The sequence below is a fragment of the Cyclopterus lumpus genome, chromosome 2 (genome assembly GCF_009769545.1).
Source record: "Cyclopterus lumpus isolate fCycLum1 chromosome 2, fCycLum1.pri, whole genome shotgun sequence".
Taxonomy (NCBI): Eukaryota; Metazoa; Chordata; class Actinopteri; order Perciformes; family Cyclopteridae; genus Cyclopterus; species Cyclopterus lumpus.
Genome location: NC_046967.1, coordinates 9317181 through 9339985, shown reverse-complemented (window position 1 = coordinate 9339985; position 22805 = coordinate 9317181). Strand labels below are relative to the sequence as shown.

General features: G+C 46.2%; 3 protein-coding genes across 11 annotated transcripts in view; all 3 read left to right on the top strand.

Annotated features, from left to right (window-relative positions):
• LOC117744179 (muscleblind-like protein 2a) overlaps positions 1-4534 on the top strand; it is a 45811-nt gene extending 41277 nt beyond the window's left edge. For 8 of the 9 annotated variants that reach the window (XM_034552395.1, XM_034552350.1, XM_034552359.1 and 5 more), the window contains one exon: positions 803-4534. In XM_034552395.1, coding sequence (XP_034408286.1) covers positions 803-817 — 15 coding nt within the window. In that variant the 3' untranslated portion in view covers positions 818-4534. The remainder of the gene's footprint in view (positions 1-802) is intronic. The other variant, XR_004611171.1, reaches the window with a different exon arrangement.
• Positions 4535-6164: 1630 nt separating this feature from the next.
• LOC117744232 (ras-related protein Rap-2a-like) lies at positions 6165-14656 on the top strand. The gene is made up of 2 exons (XM_034552419.1): positions 6165-6908; positions 13419-14656. The coding sequence occupies exons 1-2, from the start codon at positions 6595-6597 to the stop codon at positions 13654-13656; spliced, it is 552 nt and encodes a 183-aa protein (XP_034408310.1). The 5' UTR covers positions 6165-6594; the 3' UTR covers positions 13657-14656.
• Positions 14657-15433: 777 nt separating this feature from the next.
• mrpl39 (mitochondrial ribosomal protein L39) lies at positions 15434-21198 on the top strand. Its single transcript, XM_034552407.1, has 10 exons — positions 15434-15648; positions 16456-16662; positions 16918-17057; positions 17443-17542; positions 17710-17777; positions 18014-18126; positions 18216-18281; positions 18382-18535; positions 19017-19064; positions 21009-21198. The coding sequence occupies exons 1-10, from the start codon at positions 15612-15614 to the stop codon at positions 21096-21098; spliced, it is 1023 nt and encodes a 340-aa protein (XP_034408298.1). The 5' UTR covers positions 15434-15611; the 3' UTR covers positions 21099-21198.
• Positions 21199-22805: the final 1607 nt, after the last annotated feature.

The window sequence follows — 22805 nt, the reverse complement described above, 5'->3', positions numbered from 1 at the left end:
GGGTGGGGTGTATATACCTATATGGGTCTGATCCCACCCATCTGGGTGTGTCTTATTTTACCGCGCATCACATGCTCTCCACCTGCGGTGACCTTCTGCGATGTGTGATGTGACCGGTGGCTTCTGTCCTTTGCTGGCCGTCTATTGTATATTAACAAGCGCCACGCTGCTTTGTACTGTGTCGGCTTGTTGCCAGTGGCAACCACACATGATGGCCAGCCAGCCAGCAGCTCTTCTACCTGTCTCCCCACCACCACCCCTTCCCATCCCCACAGACAATCTTTTCTCACTCTCTCTCTCTCTCTCTCTGTTGTGTTGGATCAGCCTTTATCTCCTAAAGAGAGGCTTCACCCAGAGGTGACCAGACCCGAGTCAAATGCTATTTGGAGATAACTAGCAGCTTTTGCTCTCATCTGCACGGACCACAAGGCCGGTGGCGCGACCACAGCTTAGCCGACGATAAGATGGGGGGGGGGGGGGGGGGGGGGGGCTCGCCCGCTGGTTTGGACCATAACAACGCCATAAAGAGACGTTCCCATCCGGCCCACGTTACCTCCACACACCTTGCCGGTCAACCAGGATCTGGACGTTACAAACGCTGTCGGACATGTTTAGTTGGCGTTGAGGTCGTTAGATCACAGTGAGGCAAATAGAGTTTGACCCCGATCCCACCCGGCACAATAAAATGTGTCTTAATTATAACAACAAACACCGTTTCTCTCCTGCAGGTTGACTAAATGTGTCTCTCCTTTTGTTCCCTCCTTCTTTTCCTTGCTGCCATCTCTCTGTCTCTCTCCTCCAGATTATCTTGAAGTAAGTTTCAGGAAGGGAATGGAGTGTCACGAAGCTGCACTAGGAAACCCAAAACAGCCCCAGTGTAAATACTACTTCACCTCTCCCATAGAGGTCCAGCAACCTGCATGCTAAGAGTTTAACACATTCAATTTAACCGTAACAACTGCAGTGCCGGTGTAACACACACATTGGAGAGAAAAAAAGAAAAATGTAAAAAAAAGATATATACTGTATGTATTGCTAGGAAAAAAAACTATTAACATGAAAAAGTCAAAAATATCCTTATGTATAGTACAACATACATAGCAGACACACTATAGAGGTCATTTTAACACCTGTTCTCCCAAAGTACCGTGGATCCCCTCTCTTTCATATTTATTCTAAAAACCGCTGCACAACGTTCATCCCTTTGGTTCCTACACAAACAAAAAGAGGCGCTGGATTTGCACTCTGTGAGACACATAGTGCTGAACGTGGACGACGGGAAGAGTCACAGGAAAGCCGTGCACAACCACACCGGCGCTCTCTTTTCGCTTTCCTCTCTGCGTTGGACTTGAACGTCCTTGGGGCAGACAGGCTCATGTTTACTTAATGTGACGGTTCCTGGCGAGGGCACCTCTGTGACCCTCATCTGCTCCAGAAGCTGTTGCAGATGTCCCCCCCCCCCCCCCCCCCCCCTCCCTCCTGTCAACTTATCATCTCCGGAAACATCTCGCCAAAGCTGAAGAGGTCGGTGGATTCAACCTGCCAGAAAGCAGAGACACATTTTAGCACCCCGATAAAAAAAATATATATCTTTTTTTTTTTCCTTTCTTTTTCCTTTTGCCATTGCGAAAGCTGCTCCCAACGCACCCCCGTTATTTATTTTTAGGTGCCGGGTTCAGTTCTTTGTTCGGGAGGAGTCGGTGGGATAGATTGTGCACGGATTTCTGCATGCAGTCGGGACTGGGGAAGACAGAGCCCAGTGTCGACGGAACCACAGTCGTGGCCATTACTGGGGAAAAGACAAGGCCTAAAGGCTCGGGTCTGGGCCCAGCGCTCCACGGAGCTTGAGGGTTCCTTCCAGACACACCAAGCCTTTTGTGTGTGTGTGTGTGTGTGTGTGTGCGTGTTCGTATCTGGAGACTTGTGGTCTGCCGGCAGACTGGGACTCGAAAGCGAGGTCGAGCAGGCGATGACAACACCGGGATCTGGTTGGATGGGAGTTTTTTTTTCTTTTTCGGGAGGGGTGGGGAGGGGGGCGGGGCGAGGGAATAAAGTGCTAAGACTAAAAACAAACAAACAAACAAAAAAAACGGTGCATTTGACGACGCTCGTCAAGCAAAAAGATGACTTGAACTTCGACTGGAGGGCTATCTGTGACCGTCGGTTGTCCTGTCCAACCCTACTATCACCGATAATCCTGTTCCATTTTAGAAAACTGTAGAAGTGCCTAAAAAAATGCTCATCGACCACACATTCATCCAGAGTGGATCACTCAAGAGTCACGGGACGCGCCGCCGCCGCCACCGGCCGTCGGCAGCTCCTCGGGAAAAAAAAAGGACTTTTTTCGGGGGAAAGACATCCCATTTCGCAAAAAAACGCCACCGGGAAACCCCCCCCGGTGGGCGTTCATCGACATCACAAGTGACTTTATCGAAGCAAAAGAAGTTAAAGAAACCGACAAATCAAAAATAGCTTTGTAGAATGTTTGGTGACTTTCATGGTGTACCATCGTTTCTGACCATGGTTTTGAGTAGTTTACATGAGGAATGTGAGTGAGACAAAAAAAATGTATTGTAAACTGTGTAATGTATGTAAAGTGTCTCTTATTTTGAGAGTTTATATTCATGGTTCTAGAAATGTATTCAAAGTTATTTAAATTTTGTGTTGTGTCTACTATCAAGGTATTTTTGAACCCCCTTGAGCCCTCCACCATCTCCACCTCCACCCAGAACAATCATTTGTCTTTCAGCCACAAGCACTATTCAATTATTTGTAGACCAGCCCTCTCATTATTTTTAACAGGCACCATTTAACTAAATCTTATTTCCCATTATTAAAAAAAAACAAAAAAAACAAAAAACATTCTGATGTAATTTCATGGTGTTTGATTCACACCGACAATCCACAATCACAGCGTGGAGCCGGAGCGTGGAACCGGAGCGTGGAACCGGAGCGTGGAACCGGAGCGTGGAACCGGAGCGTGGAACCGGAGCGCTTCACTCCGGCTCCACGTTTTTGGTTTCCTTCACGCCGATTGTCTCCACGCGCATTTGGATTTGTACGTAATATCTGTGGAAGGTGGTGAACTTTCTTTTTTCTTTTCTTTTTTGTCGTAATTTATCTTTATGTTACTCTTGGTCAAATTTTTGTCGAAAAAAAAACAATGTTGGTAACTATTCTATTTTGAAATGAATGTAATTTATTGAGCTGTGCTACGTTCTGCGCGGTTGGTCATTTCTAGGTCTAAACCTGTCAGGTCAGCGAATGAGAAGTCGCGGTTTTAAAAAAGGGGGTGGGGTTTAAAAGTCAGCCCACCAATGGAAAGCTACTGGATCTTTCTTGCCTTCTCGTTGATAAAAAGATCACGGTGTTGCAGTAATGAGCATAGTTATAGAGTTGCTTGTGTTGTTGGGGGAGAAAAAAAATGTTTATTGTATAGATGACATTTTACCAAAAAAAAAGAGCAGAAAATTTAAAAAAAGATGTACTTTTCACTCTAGTATAATAGTATTTCATAACAATATTAAGTTGTTGCTGTGGCAAAACAAATGTTGCAATTACTAAAGTTCGGTATTTTTGTAAATGACATTGTTAAGTTTTTTTTTTGTTTGTTTCTCTTTGCTAGAACACTGTACACAAGGTAGATTGTAATGAAGATATGAACATTTCTTATTCTTCACTGAGATTATGACAATGACCTAATATTTTCATTAGCAGATAAAACAGCCCGTGTAGTGCTGTGACCATAACACTTAAATAGATTTAAAGTCAATGTTACATAGATTATATATATATATAAATATATATATATATATATAAGAACTAAATAATCTATGAACTAATGAGTTCAGAGGTACAACTCTTCCCCTGACAAAGGACCTCTACAGGTTCCACTCTGAGACATTTTATTCGAGGCGTATCACTAGAGTTAAGGATTGCACTTTTCATATTGTTTAAAGACGTGATCTGTTTTTCATTCCCTTTTAAGGGGTTGTGAGGTTCCTGCACCCTGCTAGTCAATCTGTGTCATCGATCCAAAGCAGAGACCAACCGCTGAATCACTTCAATTCAACATGTTGCATGAGAAAACAACATTTTCTTTTCTTACTAAACCATAATGTACTGAATGTTTCTAGTGGAAAAAAAAAAAAAAAGAAGAAAACAAATAATAATCTGTACACAAAATGTCCTGATTTGGTGACCCACAATGCCCTTATGTATGGAATCCTCTTGAGGTGTAATGTTTTTTTTAAATTTTATTTGTTATTTTTATTGTGTTGGCAATGATTGACTGATGGAGAAAGAAAAAGAAAAATGTCAGCACTTTCTGAGCAGTTGGTCAACTGAGCAGACTCAGCTTATCCAAACACTTTGCCTTATCTTGAGTCCATCGTGCTTAAGGTTTTATGTTTTTAAGAGCTCTTACGAACTTTATTAAAGAGACTTGACCGTGTCTCTTTTCTCAAATCCCTTCTCAATTTATTTTAAAATATGTGTATCTTTATATCTGAAATCATTTTTTAGGGTTTTAATGTGCACATCAAAAAGGCCAAAAGGAGGGGGGGGGGGGGGCAGACTGAACAGTCATTGATCTTTTCTTCTGTTCTCCCAAATCTGGAGTGAGCTCTTTTTGTCCCATTGCCTGACAACGGAACAGTTTGGAGGGTGTAGCTCACCGCTATAGCCAGCAGAGGGCGCTACACTGGAGACTGCAGGCTATGAATCGTGACCGCCTGTGCCATCGTTGTTGCAGTGCGCCCCGTCATCAAAGTACAGACATCAAGATACAATTGACAAGAAGACCCTCATCGGATTTATAGTTTCAATGTAATCATTTTTAAATGTATTCTTTTTTTTTGTGCATATATTTTTGTGCTATTTTATGTTTCTATAGTCAAATGTTTCTTTGGTTCCAGCAAGATAGTGTCAAATCTATTGAAAGAAAGAAATAAAGAAAATCAAAGAAATGTCTGGTCTGAATCTCTTATTTGTGTCGGTCCCCGTTTGTGTGGTGTAAAACTGAACCGGGGTCCTCTCAAGGACCCTTGTTGGTCCCTGAAGTCCACTTTGGGAACCACCGCCATAAAAGTCTTAGGACAAGATGTTAATGCTGCTTCCATTAAAGCAGGTCTCAGGCCTCCACTAAGTAACCACAGATGACCGTAATGATGAGGTCTTGGACTGGGACCAGCAAGCTCTTCCATTTGTTGTTTTCACATGGCATTTCCTGTTACTGCTGTGGGAAATGTTTTTGAGTAATGTAAAGTGAGAATAATATGAGGGGTTAATAATACCACTGCATTAATGGCAAGTCAGTATACTAGCTAACTGTCATGTGACGAAGGTGCCGGGGGAGAGATTGTGCACGCCTTGCAAGCTTGTTTACTTAATATATAAAATATAAAAAACAGTTTCTGGAAGAAGTTACCTTCTAAACAGTAAATCTGTTCATCAACCTGCTGTTTTTTTTCCAAATTATAATTATAATTATTATTATATTGACTTATTATATTTCATGAAACTCAGCAAGGCCAAGAGCAGCGGACACACACTTTTAAACACATCGTTGGCATGCACGTCGAGAAATTCCTCGGAGACTCGTCCCGTCATCTGATTGGTGCTCAGCCAGAGCAGCTTCCATGACAACTGTGTCACCATCATCAGTCCATTTAGAAAATTCCCCCCAAAATAACATGTGTTTATAGTCCAGTGACTACGCCCTCTGGCGATAGCGTGACCTCACGGACCCCCCCAAGCCCGGTGCGTGGGACCGGCTTTTCAAGGGTTTATTTGTCCCTCAATCTGACCAACATTTAACAAAAAACACCAAAAAAAGTCTACATTTGCATTTGAGATTTGTAAATATTCTTTGACAGGCACCGAGATGCCGGATGACATATATTTGTCATTCTTAAATGCAATTACAAAATAAAACAGATACATTTGGGCCCCGTTGTAACTGCTCCCTTGCTCCCTAAATGAGGCCCGAAGGCAGTTGGCTCTCATCCCTTTAAATCTTAATTCCCCATCACGATAAGCTTTCTATGCTATATATTCATATCCTTCCTTCTGTCTCCATGTGGCACTAATCACCCCCCATACTCTCCGGGAAATAGTCACATCCAGTGGATGCACCGACTCCAGAGGCGTGGACTCCCAGCAGCACTGTCGCCTCCGCGAGGATAAATAGGCTCTTCGCCTTTAACTGTACCCCACTGTGCACACCAATGCAGCGGCATCCTCCTTCTCCACCCGTCGGCCCCACAGAAAGATGTGCCGTCTGCTCGCTGCTAATAATAGCCGATCTCATTCTTACCACGCCGACGCCTTATTGCATTATGGATGCCCCCGGTACGGTGTCCCTGCAAGGTAGCGTGGGAACCTCTCAGTAGAGGCGGTGCCCGCTGTGCGTCTCGGGGGGCTAAATGCTCCAGCGTCCCCGCAAGAGCATCTCGTTTCAACCGCACCGGGGGCCATGGCTGCATAGCGTGAGTCTAGCCCAGCCGTGCTGACTGGGGAAGGGGGTGTGGGGGGGGTGCGCTTCTTTTGGAGACTCGGTTCCCCGCATGCCGGATTCAGGTCCGCGTGAGCGCTATGCGGGAGTATAAGGTGGTGGTGCTCGGCAGCGGCGGGGTGGGCAAGTCCGCCCTGACCGTGCAGTTCGTCACCGGGACGTTCATAGAGAAGTACGACCCGACCATCGAAGATTTCTACCGGAAGGAGATCGAGGTGGACTCCTCTCCGTCGGTGCTGGAGATCCTGGACACGGCCGGCACCGAGCAGTTCGCCTCCATGCGGGACCTTTACATCCGGAACGGCCAAGGCTTCATCCTGGTCTACAGTCTGGTCAACCAGCAAAGTTTTCAGGACATCAAGCCCATGAGGGACCAGATCATCCGGGTGAAAAGGTGAGACAATGCCCGCTTCTATTTGATAAACACAACATGTATTTTAAATAAATAACCTCATCCCATTGTCCTGGGATGAGGTTATTTATGGTTGTAGGCCCTTTTTTTATTTTTTAAAGTCTCTATATGGACAGCAAAAGTTGCTCGTGTCAGTGGGGCGGAGGGTTGTGATTATAATACTTCTTGACATGCTCTTGTGGATTTATAGTGAAATAAAATGAAAGTATTCCTCATCTTGCTGGGGTGCCCCGAGGGCCCCTACAAGTCCACCTACCCCCCACTTAAAGAGCCACCACACAAATGTGGGATTCGGGTGGTGTCGGTCATCATACTTGCATCTTCTCAGCTCCCCCCATCCTCCTCCTCCTCCTCCTCCTCCTCCTCCTCCATCCAGCAGCTCATATGTTCTTAATGAGAGGCCCAGCTGCGGCTCACCTGTCATAGAGCAACCCGATGAACTCTCTCTGGGTTTCATATCCTCTTGTCTCTCACACATGACTAACTCTGGATGGCTTTGATCAGTTCAGTCCATTACTCAACAAATCCGCTGAGCTCATCTCACGGCTGGGAGCGAAAGGGAGGGAGGAGAAACTATGGTCTCTCCTCCCGCTGGTGACATGCCTGTGTTGTCATGGACCACGATCTGAACGCCTATAACGTCTGACGGGCTGGAATAGAATATGTGCTGTTGTTTTGGTGCCATGTGGATCATTTCAGCTTTTTGTTTCCATCGGATGCTTCCGTCTGCTGTCAAAAGGCAAACGTGCTTCACATAAAAGACGCACAAAAAAGGTAAACATGTAAGTATTAAAGCACGCTCATCATGTTCATCTGGTGAGCAACGCCCCGAACTCACAGGGCCTTGGAGTGGCAGGAACAGGAATATGCATGAGCCCCGTTCAAAGGTAAAACCTCTTCAGCTCTCTAATTAACACGTCATCGCAACAGCCTCTGTCTGCACATGTGGGCCATTTCTTAGGAGTCTCGTCACCATCGCCAGGTTGCCAGGCAACCAGCGGAGACTCCAGGAAAGTCACTGCTCCCGAGAAAGAAAGAGAAGAGAGGCTAAACTGACCCCCAGAGCAGCCGGAGCCCCTCCAGTGTTTCTTTGTCTCCTCTCTCCTTCTCCTCCGATTGGTCCTCCCTCTCTTCACCACTAGAATGGGAAACATTTATTTATCCAACTGTATATTGTGTAATTCCTAATGTAACCTGCACGGTTTTGGTGCAGTGCTTCTCACCTCCATCCCCCCCGCCCCCCCCCCCCCCCCCCCCCCCCCCCCCCCCCCCCACACACACTCCTCCCCATCCCTGCTCCCCCCCCCCCTCCCCCCCTCTCTCCCCTCCTCCACCCGGAGTGAACCGAATGCTCTGGACGTCACCGGCCAAGTGGAGCCAGGAGAGCGTCACATGCTGACGAAGGCGCAGCGGGGACGAGCAGTGCACGGGGGGGAACTCCTTTTGGAACGAAAACATTATATATATATATATATATATATATATATATATATATATATATATATATATATAATGATGGATGCGACTGTGCCGGGCCGCCGCGAAGCCGGCCGCCACCCGGCGCGGCTGCCTCCGCTGTCCTCAAGTGTATATCTATGAATATTTCATGCTTTTATTTCACACTGCTGTGGGTTTGAAGTCGTCACCGCATGTTTTGCGTTGCAATTCAGCATATATATATATATATATATATATATATATGTGCTGCAAATGATTATATTATATTGTTGTGTGAATTCTTTCCACAGAGCGTCTCAGAGGACCAGATTATGGACCAGTGCGGAGACAACAGCACTCTCAGTTTATCTCAGGACAGCAAGGGGCGGGGCTCGATCATTTAAACATATGCGGCTATCCACAGGGTGTCTATCTTTAATAACACAAGCAACACAATCCTCTCCTGGTCCTCATTAGCTGTGCCAGTGAGATCAGCCTCCCTCCTCCCAAACGTCTTGCTGAGCCAGCAGCAGCAGCAGCACCACACGGAGATGGAGAGAGAGAGAGTGTGTGTGTGCGTGTGTGTGTGTGTGTGTGTGTGTGTGTGTGTGTGTGTGTGTGTGTGCGCGCCCACTCACCAGAACTTAATGGGATTGTGTTGGGTTGGAAGCCAAGAAGACATCAGGCCTCCATTAGGGAGACGTATAAACCAGCATGCTTATGCAGGGGGTGGGGGGATCATGGGAAAGCTGTGGGACCCTGCACGTTTTCCGTTCTGGGGGGGTGCAGGTGTCGTTAGGCCTCCCGCGGTCCACATGTCACCGTCATTGTGCTGACTCGTGTGTTTTGTCTGAGGAGGTGCAGCGAGAAGCAGGAAAACACACTTAAGAGTATAGTTGGACATTTTAGGGGAAAAACTCCTTTGCCCTCTGTGGACTCAAACCTCCCCCCTCTCCCCCCCCCCCCGTGTCCGTTACTATCTGTGGCAAACAACTTCTGGGCGTAGCCCCTCTCCTCCAAGAACTCTAATAGTTTTGGAGGAGCAGGGCTCCGTTCAAAGCACTGGAGCTGCGTGTTCACGCTCCTCTGATGCCGTGTCTAATAGCAGGAGGTGAGCGTCACGCGCCGCCGAGTGGGACCAGAACTACGCGTCCCAAGGGCCACTCTGGTGCAACTTCCGGACCTCGGGGCCTTTTGAGTGTTACGGCTTGGTTCGCGATGGGAAGTGCTCTTCATGCAGGTCCGTGTCGAGTGGTTTTCACCGTTCTCTGCCGGTTGTCACACTCACAACATTTTCCTCTTTTTTTTTTCTGGCAGCTCTCGCACATCTGTTGACACTTCTGTGCAAAAAGAATCGACTTCATGTGTTCGGCCTTGATCTGCAGCTGGGATTTCCCCACATTCAGATAATGATCACTTGAAGCCCAAACTAAAGAAATGATTCCAGATCCCAAAGGAGTGTTTACAGAGCGACAAAGCCAGTGTGTGTGTGTGTGTGTGTGTGTGTGTGTGTATTCAGCTACAACAGGAAGTCATCTAGAAGACTGGAGGGCGTCTGTACTCCTGTACTGTAGCCTTACACTGTCAGCGGGTTGCAGGCCTGGTGTAACCGCCGAGCCCATCAGAGCTTCGTAGGTGGCTTCAAGAATGCGGAAGATTAATCACGTTAAGAGTTTCCCTCGTTGCGTCCGTACCTTGAGGTTGTGGTCTTCGTTTTTTTTAACGTCAGCGAACAGCAGGAGTAATAATTAATAATCGGCCTTTTACTGTCAAGAACTTATGTGGAGGAGCCGGGCTGCAACATTAAAGATGGAAATGAAGATTCACCATTTTAAAAAGACCTTCCCCGTCTGCCGTGTAGGACCCTCTCGGGGAATGTTGTCGTGTTTCCTCGCCCTCCTCCTCCTCCTCCTCCTCGTGTAGCGAGGCCTTCGTTCCCCAGCAGTCAACACCCGTGTGGGGAGAACCCCCACAGTGGAGGTGCTAATGGGTTCTGTTGGGTTCCTCGGCGGATACGTGCGCGTGAGTCTGGCTGCCACGCGGCTGCTAATTGACTGCAGATGCAGAGAGCGTCGCTGTTGTTGTGATGTTTGTGCGTTTTTCCTCGTTGGCTGCGGGGTCTCGTGAAAGCGGGTAAGTGACGTCACCGTATCGCTATGGAGCACAGCAGGTGGCCTGTTGTACCCTCAGGCCAAGTGGAAAAAGTGTGTGTGTGAGTTATAAACACTGATTCTCTGCGTGTGGGAGGTTTTATGTCGTTGTCCCCCCCCCCCCCCCCCACCAACAATCAGAATAACACCCCGCAGAGATCTTTTTTTTTCTTCTTTTTGTTCACACATGTAAAGGCCACGATTCCACCCACATCCAATAATGAGGACGCAGCGGCGTCTTCTTACAGATGTGCGGGCGACGGCTCCGATAGAGGCAAGCGGAGCTCACCGCTCCCTCACCTGTGTGTGTGTGTGTGTGTGTGTGTGTGTGTGTGTGTGTGTGTGTGTGTGTGTGTGTGTCATTGCAGATTTTAACATCCATATCTCAGTTTTTTTAATTTCATCAGCTGTCAGCCACCTGCTGTTGCCTGTTCCAGAAACTCCAACGTGGCTCCTCTCCCACTTCCAATTATTATTATTATTATTTATTTATTTTTTAAACAAAAAGCTTCACATTCACACAGCTGGTCGTTTCAGCCGAGCAACGCAAGCACATTCCAACTGTGTTGCTAATTCCCAGCTAGCTCGCGGCTGCCAACTCCGGGAACAAGCTAGCAATGTTTGTGATTTCCTCCTGCTTCATATTCATACAGCGCGGCGAGGGGAAAAAAAAGCCACGACGAGGCCATTCTTTATTCTGATTACGGGGGTTATGATTATACGTTTAATGTTATACAGACGGCATCCTTTTGAGGAGTCAATTTAACCTCTCATACAGAAGAAATGTCCCGCCTTAAAGTGTTTAATTGTATTATGAACATGACGTACTTAAAGGTGCCTTTTTTGGCCACTTGGGGGCAGCAGAGCAAGCTGAAAACACCCGATTGACATATTATCATTGTCTTACACGTTAACAATGGGTTCCATATGTGAACCCTTAATCTAAAAAGGAAGAAAACAACATAAGTCATAAAACCATAGAGTTATAGTGCAGGTAGAGATAGTTCCACTGTTTAACCCAAACACGCATCCTTCAATAATGCATGATATCAGCCTGTAACTCCCCACGGGGCAACTTTTGTTGAGCAATCTGAGTCCCTCCTCACGTGGCGAGGAGGGAGCGCTGGTTTGATGCTGCAACAAACAATCTGGGTCCCACCCGGCCCACCCCACCCTGGAAGAGAAGCTTCTCCCTGTGTCTTTGTAGTTATATATAGAGTTCCTCCTGCGAGGCTGTTGGATTGCATTTGTGTGCGCGCTGCGCTCCTCGTTCACACTTCACACCCTCTAGACTCCAGTTTTTGTTCCAAACACACCGGGGCGTGCGAGATGCCCGGCCTGCTGAGGTCAGCTGGAAATGTCACGCTGCGGGGAAGTTGTTGACGTTTGAAAGAAAGGAAGAAGCCTCTTCCAATATTTGTAATAGTTTCCCATTTGTCTACTCTCTTTCAGAGAGGTCAGGGGTCGAGTCCAGCCGAGCCGGCAGGGCCTCGCCATCTTGCTCGAGGACACTTCAGCAGGTGCTCAAGTGTCCTCCACCCGGCTGCCTGCACTCGTTTCCTCCTCTCTCTCTCTCTCTCTCTCTCTCTCAGGGAGACGTTTGCCAGCTCTTTTTCCGTGCCTCAGCTCCACTCTCGGGCCGAGCGGCGTGGCAGCAGGCCACCAATTTGTAGATAAGAGCTCATTTCTCAATAGCACCAGCAGATCAATAAGCCGGGCTCGGGATGCACTCAGGGATGACTGACGGCCGAGCCTATTCGGTGGTCTGCGCCATTACCTCTTGTGAGAATATATGCCCTCAGTAATTGACATGCCGTAGTTATTTAATCAGAGAAAACATGAAGGGCGTCTCACAGAAATGAAATATCTAGTACCTGAACGTGAGGTCCTGGGACAGGGATGTCGTATATGTACAGATTGTAAAGCCCTCTGAGGCAAATGTGTGATATTGGGCTATATAAAAATAAACTGAATTGAACAAAGTCACCGTCTTTGTGCTGGAGCAACCCGAGTGGTGCCGACATCCTGGCTACTCCACACAATCACTTCATGGAACTACTCATTTCCAGAAATGGTCCCTGTTTTCCACATGAAACCTTGACCGCTTATGTTTTTTCCTTTCGTCACTCTTTGGTGGAGAGAAATGTAGCCGTTTTTAAATGAATAAACAGGAGCTCAAGCTATGGATATTATGTAGAAAATAGTTATTTTCCGAGGTACGAGGCCAATGTTCACGAGAGAGCAGCACATTAGCTTCATTCAATTATTCAATAACCTATACCATTGCTCTCCCCGGCCTGGTTTCCTTGTATTGATGGATGGAAGAGGACTGGGATCGTCAGCCACACGCTGGGGGAAGAAAGCTTTTGATCCGTTAAGACGCGCTTAGTGCGTGATGGAAATGACGAGGGCTAACGATTTTAAACAAGAATCGGAAGCCATTAAACACGACCGGCTCGCATGCCGCGTGTATAATGTCTCCAGGAATAAATAGAGCATCGCGGCAGTTTATTATAATTTATTTTCTTCTCTTCACGATGACGCCCACTGCTGGTATTCGACACCCGGGGAGGGATGGAGGCCTCCCGGGGAGCTGGAACTGAATGTGGCTGTGTTTATCCCTCTCCCCTCGCTCCATTGTGCATTGTTCAAACCCCTTTATTGTTTCAGCATCTAACGAATACTGTATGTAGGCCAACAACACACACACACACACACACACACACACACACACACACACACACACACACACCGAGTTTAGTCTGTTTCTTTCCCTCACGCATTTTCCCTTAGGTAGCAGGAAGTTCCTGTAGTCTCCGTCTGAAACAAAACGCGCCCGGCGGGGGAGCAGGCAGCAACTTCCAGATGTGCCCTCCTCTGATATTCCTTTCTCGCTCATTTCCAGGTATCAGCAGGTGCCGGTGGTGCTGGTGGGCAATAAGGTGGACCTGGAGGAGGAGAGGGAGGTGTCCCCCAGCGAGGGCCAGGCGCTGGCCGAGGATTGGGGCTGCCCCTTCATGGAGACGTCGGCCAAGAGCAAGACCATGGTGGACGAGCTCTTCGCCGAGATCGTGAGGCAGATGGACTTCTGCCCTCTGCCGGACCGGAGAGAGGCCTGCTGCCCCGCCTGCAGCGTGCAGTAGCAGCCTGCCGGGGGGGAGGGGCGGCGGACGGTCGGCAGTTAGAATGCACATTAGTCATGTTAGATAGATTGAAGATGGAGGGATTTTAAAAGGGGAGATCCACTCTTTTCTGAAACTGTTTAGACCTGCTTTCTGTATCGAGCAGTTTAGGCCGGTGCGTTCTGGGAAATGTAGGAAATCCCCAACTGATGCAGAAGTAGACGGGAGAGGGAACTTTAGTAGACGGGGAAAATTCAACTTCAACATACATCACTCTTCGGACACAGACTGGATTTTTCCCTTGAAAGAATAACAAAAAAAAAGAGAGAGAGAGACAACACTCGACCTCCCACATTCATCACCGTTCCTCCTGGTTAACAGGAGCAGACGTTCAGGGTTTCCCAAAGGCAGCACGGTGCCAAAACCATCTTTGAAAAGCCATCGACAAAGAGGATCATAGTGCTAAAACGGCTTTTTTGGGAAATCCAGCCATCGGTCCAAGCAGGGGGTGTGGCCTCTTCTCTTCTGCTCGTGTTTTTTTTTTTTTTGCACTCCTGGGACTCTTTTTTTTTTTTTTTGACCCGTCACCAGGTATCTGAAGTAACACCACTGTGACGGAGTCGCACTGGAAGTTAATTTCACAGCTGGCCCGCCTAAAATATGAATGATTTAACTAGATGAGAGAATGTTTTAAAAAAAAAAAAAGAAGAAGAAAAAAAAAAAAAAAGGGAACCGCACCTTTGGGGAAATTCACTCAGAAGATCCCAAATGTTGACATACTGTGGATGATGTGTGCATGAAGTTGTACCGTCACACCGACATTGAGTATCGACCTCACCCAAAGAGACAGTATCAATCAATCAACTGATGAAACAATCAACCGGACACTTGTCTTTACACCTTACAGATGATACAAATGCCTTGTTACATTGTATGAAGTGAACATCAGTGTCAGTGTATAGTTCTTTTATCTTAAAGTCACATCGGATATGTTAGTGGTTCAATGTGAGAAACACTTATTTTCAACAAAAAAAAAATAAATCTTTATGCACAACTGTGTCCACGCGTGTTTTTGTTGATGAATAGGGATTTTTTGTGACGGTAAAGTTATATTTCTCTTTTTAAATTGTCAAAGCAGCTTCTCCTGAGGGCCACTTACCGCTTTGGAGTTCTCCCTTCTTTGACTTTAACCTCCAGAGGTCATTAGATTGGCACTCATTGTGAAACTAGCCTTTCAGCGCTGCTCTTTAGTGGTAATCTGGCTCCATCGCGGCCGGCGTGGAGATGATTTATGATGTTTTCGGGGCCGGGCCGGGCGTCGTGCTGCTCCAGCTGCTGCCATTAGTACCAACACTCACTGCCGATTCTGGTCCTGAAAAATCCAACGAGCGTTTTGTCAAATTCTGAAAACCATTAGAGTCCATTAGAGGATGAAGTTGGGGGACGTGTGAGACTTTAGAGCCAAGATCATAATTTGGGATTCCATCCAATCAGCGTAAAAGCAACAGTCTTTCAACACTTCAGTAACAGAGGCTGAGGTAATTCAGAAATCAATTGTTGAGGGACGCCATAAATATAGACACTATAATATCACTAAACTAGTGCTGAAGAAAATATAAAATAAGTATTAAACACAGACATATTATGCTGTTAAGGTCTGTTGATGAAAATGTTTACTTTCACTCTCTTGCTACAGTATACAAAAGTATTGCAGGCTTTCCTTTACAGAAAACTTAATTGAAATATCGATCAACAGCGACATCTGCTGTTTATAAACTGGAACTGCACTTCGTCCTCTTAGTCACACGGACCTTTCCAGGCACTGAGTCCAGTTCCTACCCGGACCGAAATGTTCGTTGCACATTAAACAGGCATGGCGTCCTTCAAACAGAGGCGCAAGTGAACGAACATTTAGCAATTTGCCCTTGTGTATCGTTCTGTTTTTTTTAAATGTAAATATATAAATATTCTTCGCAATGGTGTCCAGGACCGTTTGTCAAGTTCTCCAGCGCCGTGAGTAACGTCAACTGGTAGCTAACTAGCATTAGCATGTGAGCTAACTAGGTGGAAATGATAGTTTTCAGCTTCATATATGGATGTTTGATGAATGACATTTCACATTTTGAACTACCATAGTAGTACAAAGTGTGATTAATGACATTAACGACGTCCCTGTTCCATTAGGTGCAAGGAAGCTATTCTAGTTAGCCGGCAGGACCTCCCCGGAAGTGGAGAGCAGCAATTAGTTTGAGTAAATTCACCTGTGCTGTTCCTGCCATGACAGGCCAACATGTCTGCCGTTAAAGTGGTCTATTACACAGGTGCCTGGAGGAGTAGAAATGTGTTAAAATAAGTAAATTTAGATATTTTAACCTGAGTCTTTAGTCTCAAAGTTAGCGGACTCCTCAATACGCTGCGTTATTGTTCAATCCCCAGCTTCACCTGGACTACCTGCACGACCACCAACACGACCTTAAATATCCTAATACCAGGCAGTAATGAACCTAAACGCACATTGTTTATGTATTGTTTGATTGTGTACATTATATATGCTGACATTAATTATACATTTAAAGCAAATGCATATCCTGACTTTGATCTATAATGCTCCAAAAACACCCGAGCCTGCACTTCCCATAATGCAACTCCACAGTCCTTCTTAGAAGCACAATCATTCAAACTTGTAATTTCGAGTCCAGATAACCCTGATGTTGTTGCTTTGACACCAATAACAAAGATGTTTCATGACAAGATTAGAAGGAGAAGAAAAAAAAGATGGAGAATCCCCTGCTTCATTCACTCTCTCCCCCTCCTCTTCAGGCTTTGCGACTGCCGCGGCAGCTGCGCGTGCTCCGGCCGCCGAGGTCCGCAGCCGGCGCAGTGCCGTCTTCTCCAGAGAGCAGGCCAGGCAGAGGGCTCTGTACCCTCGCATCGAGAAGATAGAGGTGTCCGTGCATGGCCCGGGGCTGGATGGGACAATGCTGGTCATGAACAAAGGGATGTCCACGCCTCTGAGCTGTGCCAGGCGTGAGTTTAACGGAGGCTGGGTGCAAGATTAATCTCTGTGGAGGTTGTATATGTGTACATGTGAAATGTGTGGGATTTTCCACAACTTTAGAAATGTAACTTTCCTTTTTTTTGTATACAGCACAATCCACAATCTCTGGAAAATGAGACGTCTCAGCTTAATTTGCATCTTTTAATAATGTGTTGCTGCATGTTTAGCTATATATCAATATTAGTTTTGCACTAGGATTGACTCCTTTTGTGTTTTCTTCTCAGACCTGGCAGAATATCACGTGGCCAACTCGGCTCTGGCCCTGGTGAATGGGGAGCCGTGGTCTCTCCACCAGCCCCTGACCCAGTCCTGCTCCCTCACTCTGCTCACGTTTAAAGACAGCGATCCAATGCTGGTCAACCAGGTACTAAACAACAAACACGTATTAAATTAATAAGATGTCTAATCTTGTGGCTGTTAAGTATCTTCTGCTTTTTCTTCATGTTTTAGGAATGAGTTTAGGAAGTCCACTTGGTATTTTTGGGTTTGAGTTTTGGACTGTTTAGCTTGAATTTCCATCTCTGTGCTCCCATGAACAGAGTTTACATTGGCTTGTGGTTATTACCACTTATTTTCAGTCTCAACTAGATCACATAAGCCCAACAAATCAACTGTCTGATGATGTTTCAAAGCTTCTCAAAGCTTCCCAAAGCTGTCATCTTTTTGTTAATCTACTTGTCTTTGTGATCGATGTGTTTAGGAAAATCAAAGAGCGACGTCATTCAGCGTCTCCTCTTGTTTCCCCTCAGGCCTACTGGCGTTCCTGCGCTGCTTTGCTCGGCCAGGTGCTGGAGACGGCGTTCAAAGATGACTTTACTGTGGAGCTGCTCGGCACACCAGAGGTGGCAGGTAGAGGAGCTTCTCTTTACGTCTGTGGGCTCCGCCGGGGACTTTCTAGATAGAATTCAAAGTTAGATGCAGTAACTTTGCCTGTTCAGGTAGGCTTGTTATGTTTGAGTGAGAATTATTAAGGCTGGATAAACACAGCTCTTTGTATGTCATTTGTTTCCATGCAGTCACTTCAGGGGCTTTCTGCTGTAACGTGGTGCTCGACCCTCAGCTGGACTCATGGACTCCCTCTGAGGTCTCTGTGTGTGTTTGTGTGTGTTTGTGTGTGCGTGTGTGTGTGTGTGTGTGTGTGTGTGTGTGTGTGTGTGGAAGAGACACTAGAGTGCAACTTTTTACCAGCAGCTGCAGGGGACAAATTATTCTTTTATTTGTTGCTTTTTGCCTTGAATTACAAAACTCTTGTATCCATAGCTGCACCTGATCCTTTATGAGATGTGTTTATGAACCATCACGGCTGGATTTTCTCTCCAGGAGTCCTTGCGGTCTCTGTCCAAAGGGGCCCAGCAGCTCATCCACCACGACCTGGCCTGGGAGCCTCTGGAGGTGGCGCCCTCTGTGGCGCTGGAGGTCTTCTCACACAGCAGGTAGACCAGCTTGTGTCTGAGCTGCAGTACTTTGTGCCATTGATGCTGTCGCACTTTTTCTTGCTTCATGCGTCTGTCCTGTCTTCCAGGTGTAAACAGGAAGAGGTGGAACAGAAGGCAGCACAGAACCCCAAAGGCACGGTGACGCTCCACAGGTCAGTTTTCATGCGCACATTTTGGTTTAATCTGTCACATCATGGATATCTAAAGGAGACAATGTATTTTATAATATTTACCATTATAATGTTGCTGTAGATGTGGTGACCATGTACTGCTTAGTGTGGGCCCCCTGGTGGCCAGAACAGGCCTGTGCGCCCAGTACGAGGTGACGGCCCTCCACAGCCTGGAGCAGGGGCCTTGGGGCCTCCACCGTCAAGCACAGGGCGTCTCCCTGCCTCTGCAGCTGCAGGTAGGGATGTTTGTGTACTATGAGGACATAATATGGGGCACTCAAACACATTGAAGCCAGACACGGTGTGTGTTCGGCTTTTTTATTTAGTATTTGTTCTTTTTACTGAACTATTGTATAAAACCCTTTTTGTTTTGTTTGTTAGCTGTATTCTAGTTTGATCTTACCAGGAGAGCTATTCTTACCCACTTAAAAATACTTTCCTTTGTAATCCAGTCGTGAGTTTCATTTAGATGAACGTCACACTGTTACGTGACAATTGATTATACCTAGATTACTGTAGTGAATGAATATTAGTTTAAAATGTCATAAATGTGCACCTTTTGGTTCCAACAATTTCAGGTTTTAATTTCCACGGAAGACATTATACATGACATTTGATTGTTCTAATATCAACGCTTGTGTCCTTGTGTACAGCGCGGTTGAGTACTTTATTGGTGTCTCCATGTGCCTGCTGGTCACGTTGTCCTCCTCTCTGCAGGCTCACCACACCGTCTGGAAGAAACTGAGGCAGCGGGCAGAGAAACTGGTAAGAAGAACAAATACCTTCTTCTTCTTCTTCTTCTTCTTCTTCTTCTTCTTCTTTCTGAACCTCTCACAGCCGTCTAACTGACTTCAAAGCTGAAGCGCTGCGGCAAACTCCTGAGACGGTGGTCTGGTATAGATGATGGATACTTGTCCAAAATACTGCTTGTTCCACATTCAGCCAGCCTGATCCCTGGCTGCAGCCATCAGTTCAGATTTCACCAAGTAGCCAGAGGTTAGGATTTAACTGGGCTATTTTTATTGCTTTTGCATTTGTATTTTGGCAAAAAAATACAAGAGAGGAGACGCAGCGTGGGCTGCAGTCTTCAGGAAAAAGCAGGTCTCATTCTCCTCATGAAGGACAAACTGCTGCTTTCAGAACTCGACATGAAAGACGCCGACACCGACTCGAGATCCAAGGAGGAAGTATTTTTAAACCTCTGCCGGTTCAAGGCTCTCATTCTAGACGTTGTACATCGTGACACTCGGATTGATACGGAGTTGAATCGTCTGTCTGAGCATAACCAAGTTCCACTCTGAAGGGAAGCATACATTCTTCAAATTCAAACTAGGCTACGAGTTAATTTTGGATGGAGTCATCTGGGCGAAATATATTTTGCTGCAGCCTTTCTGGCATTCTCTGTGCATCACTGATTGCGTAATGAAAAAAAAAAAGATGTTCTCATTAATAGACGCACTTGATTTGGCAACTGATGACAAACTGTGCTCTGTGGCCTACATTTTTATTTGCACATGTGGTTATTCGGGGAATTGAAATAGCACTTTATTAAAAACAAAAAGTATGGACATGAGAGTCGGAGGACATTTGGATCACGTCCTTCTGGCGCTTTTTACGAGCACAGGATTAGCATGCAGACCTGCTGCAGGAGCTCCAGGACGTCACTGCGATGGTCTCAGAGGACACGGGTCCATAGTATCACCTGACACACTATGATGTGTGCGTGTGTGCATATGATGTGTATAGAGAGCAAGTCGTCCCGTCCTTTCTGTCTCAAGTGTTTACGGAGAACCACTGCTGTTAATCAACAGAGGAGCTGTAAACCTAAACGGGCCCAGTTTTCGAAAGACATCTAATTGCGGTTATTTAGACTGATATTGCAATTGCGATATGATTGATGAACAAATATCGACAATTTCTTTATGCTTTATCGCTATTTCAATAATAATAAAACGTCTGATTAGTTCAGTACAACAACTTGGGTCTTCCTTTTTGAAGTTTGACCGCAATGTCACTAAAAAGCGAGACGTTCCTCGGTACCTGTACGTTTTTACGCCATCGCTGTGAAACTCCCCCCGAATCTATTGAGAAGAAGTATTTTTTTTACTGTGCATCCTTCATTTGGAAAAGCTGCCTTCATATCAGGTATTCAAACCACATTCAAAAAGATGACAGCAAGTTACTGCGTAGTAGTCTGTTTTTCAATGGTCTGGCAAATATACAGAATATGTATAGAAAACTGAAATTGCTCTTGCTTGATTTTAAATGCGTGTCCCTGAAAGGCTAGATCCATGTGGACAGAATAACAGGAACACCTTACCATCCATACCCTATTTTAAAAGAGATATTAATGCACCTTGTAGTGTTGTAACCCGCTACATGTAAATCATAAATGTTTGTGTTCTGTCCTCGCTCTCATCGGGGTTATAAAAGCAGCGAGGCGTGGGCGTGCGTTCTCTGAGCCGTCTGCAGGCGGTGGGGAAGCATGTCCCCCGTCTGCCTCCAGCTGGCGCTCAAAACACGGCCGCCCACGCGGCAAACAAATGCCTCCACGCCCCTCGAGCATCTCTGGAGAAATGTCCTCTTGAAGATGACTTTTAGGGCAGTTTATGCTTTTATCGAACCCTCACCAAATAGAGAAAAGAGTCTCGAGAGGGATGTCATCAATTCTAAGATTAATAAGTAACATGTGGCTTTTATTTTGCACAGGTTGAGGTGCCGAGACTTGAAGAAGTGGCTCCTCCCCCTCCTCCTGAATCCACGGCCACCTCCGACCAGCCACTAGCAGCCTCTGTGTAACCTTACTCACACACATTTACACTTTCACATGTTTCCGATTGTATTATTTGTTCAATAAATGTGTATAAAATACGTGAATAAATCACTTTGACGTTTGTCACTCTCGTGTAAATCGCAGGAAATATTTTGTGTCGAACAAAAGATGTTAGCGCTTCCAGGGGAGAGGCGCTCGAGTTTCTAACCTTTGAGCCGATTGTAGGAGTGGGAGAGCAGAGTGAAAATGGAAACGTGTGTGTCAGCAGTTTGCTTCACAACACAAGCGGAGTGTGTGTGTGTGTGTGTGTGTGTGTGTGTGTGCGTGTCTGTTGGCTGAAGGTCAGCCGGCAGTGCAGCTGTTGAGTCTATCACTCGTCAAACAGGTGGCTCTCAATCCTCAGAGTGTGTTCACAGTCAAGTGTGAGAGAGTCTGAGCCCCCCTCCCCCCCTTTTCCACACGGATTCCACACGTTGTGAACTGAAGATTTTTGTGTTTTTGTTTTTATGTTCTGATATTTTATAGCCCACATGTTTAATCTATAAACGACTAGCAGGCTGCGCTGATCTCAGGCCTGCTTGTGTATGGGACTTCCCCCCAGTGCCTTCAGGCGATCCATATCCATATTAATGGTCTCTAGCTCGCCTGTAAATAATTAGTAAATTATGTATTAAAGGAATAATTCAACATTTTGGGGTATGCACTTGCGGTGAGAAAGTAAATAAGCTAATTTCCTACAAACCCATGAACCCTTTTTTAAATTTTTTTTTTTTTTGTATGAACTTCTAATCACTGCCTTAAGGAGAAGAGTATATTTTAATATCTCACAATGCTGTTGGTGTAATCGTGCAGGTGGCGACGGACAACTGGTAATGTTTAATGGCCACCAATGACCTAAAGAACCGAGCAGCTCCCCCAGACATTCCTCTCCTCCAGTTGGACTTTACGGAATCGCTGTTTGACATTCGAGCCTCGGCCACTTGGACGAGCGAGGACGAGCATTTAAAAAAAAAAAAACAGATTATTCAAAGAGCGTTTAGTTTCTTTTATTGTTTTCCCTGCGTTTAAGGAGACTGAGCAAAGCCTCCGGGCCAGAAAACGTAGCCACTGTGCAGCTGTTGCTCCCACTCGAGCATCCCTCCACCCCCAACACACACACACACACACACACACACACACACACACACACACACACAATGACAACGTGCGAGACACACCCAAGGACATATGCCTCGGATTTAGAGCACACTTGCGCCAATTGAGATGTTTGAACGGGTGCCCTGAATGTTTCGAGATGTGCCCGCTCAAAGGCAATTAAATTTGAATAGCGACTAAAACACTGTGGAATAATGCATTCCTAGAAATGAATTAATAATGCATTTCTGTTCAACAGCGGAGTCGTCCCAGAGGTTCCCTCGTTTTAATGTCGTAGTGGGAGGGCATCAGTCTTCACTGGGGGGGGGGGGGGTGTCGTTGATACACAAGCCCTCACTACTCGACATCTCCCCAAAAGAAGAGAAGGGGTGCCTGAAACACACCTCCAGAGTTCTGTGTCTCTGTTGGCCTCCAGACGGTGTGGAGCCGTCCTCTCCTGATCGTGGGCCGCTCCTCTCACATCTTGCTCTAACCTTTTGGTTTGTCTCCCCGCGGGAGCAAAGGAGTCTGAAGCTCCTATATTTGATAAGGGCAGGATGTTGTTGGATAATTCCACTTTAATCTAATGTATAGAGGCC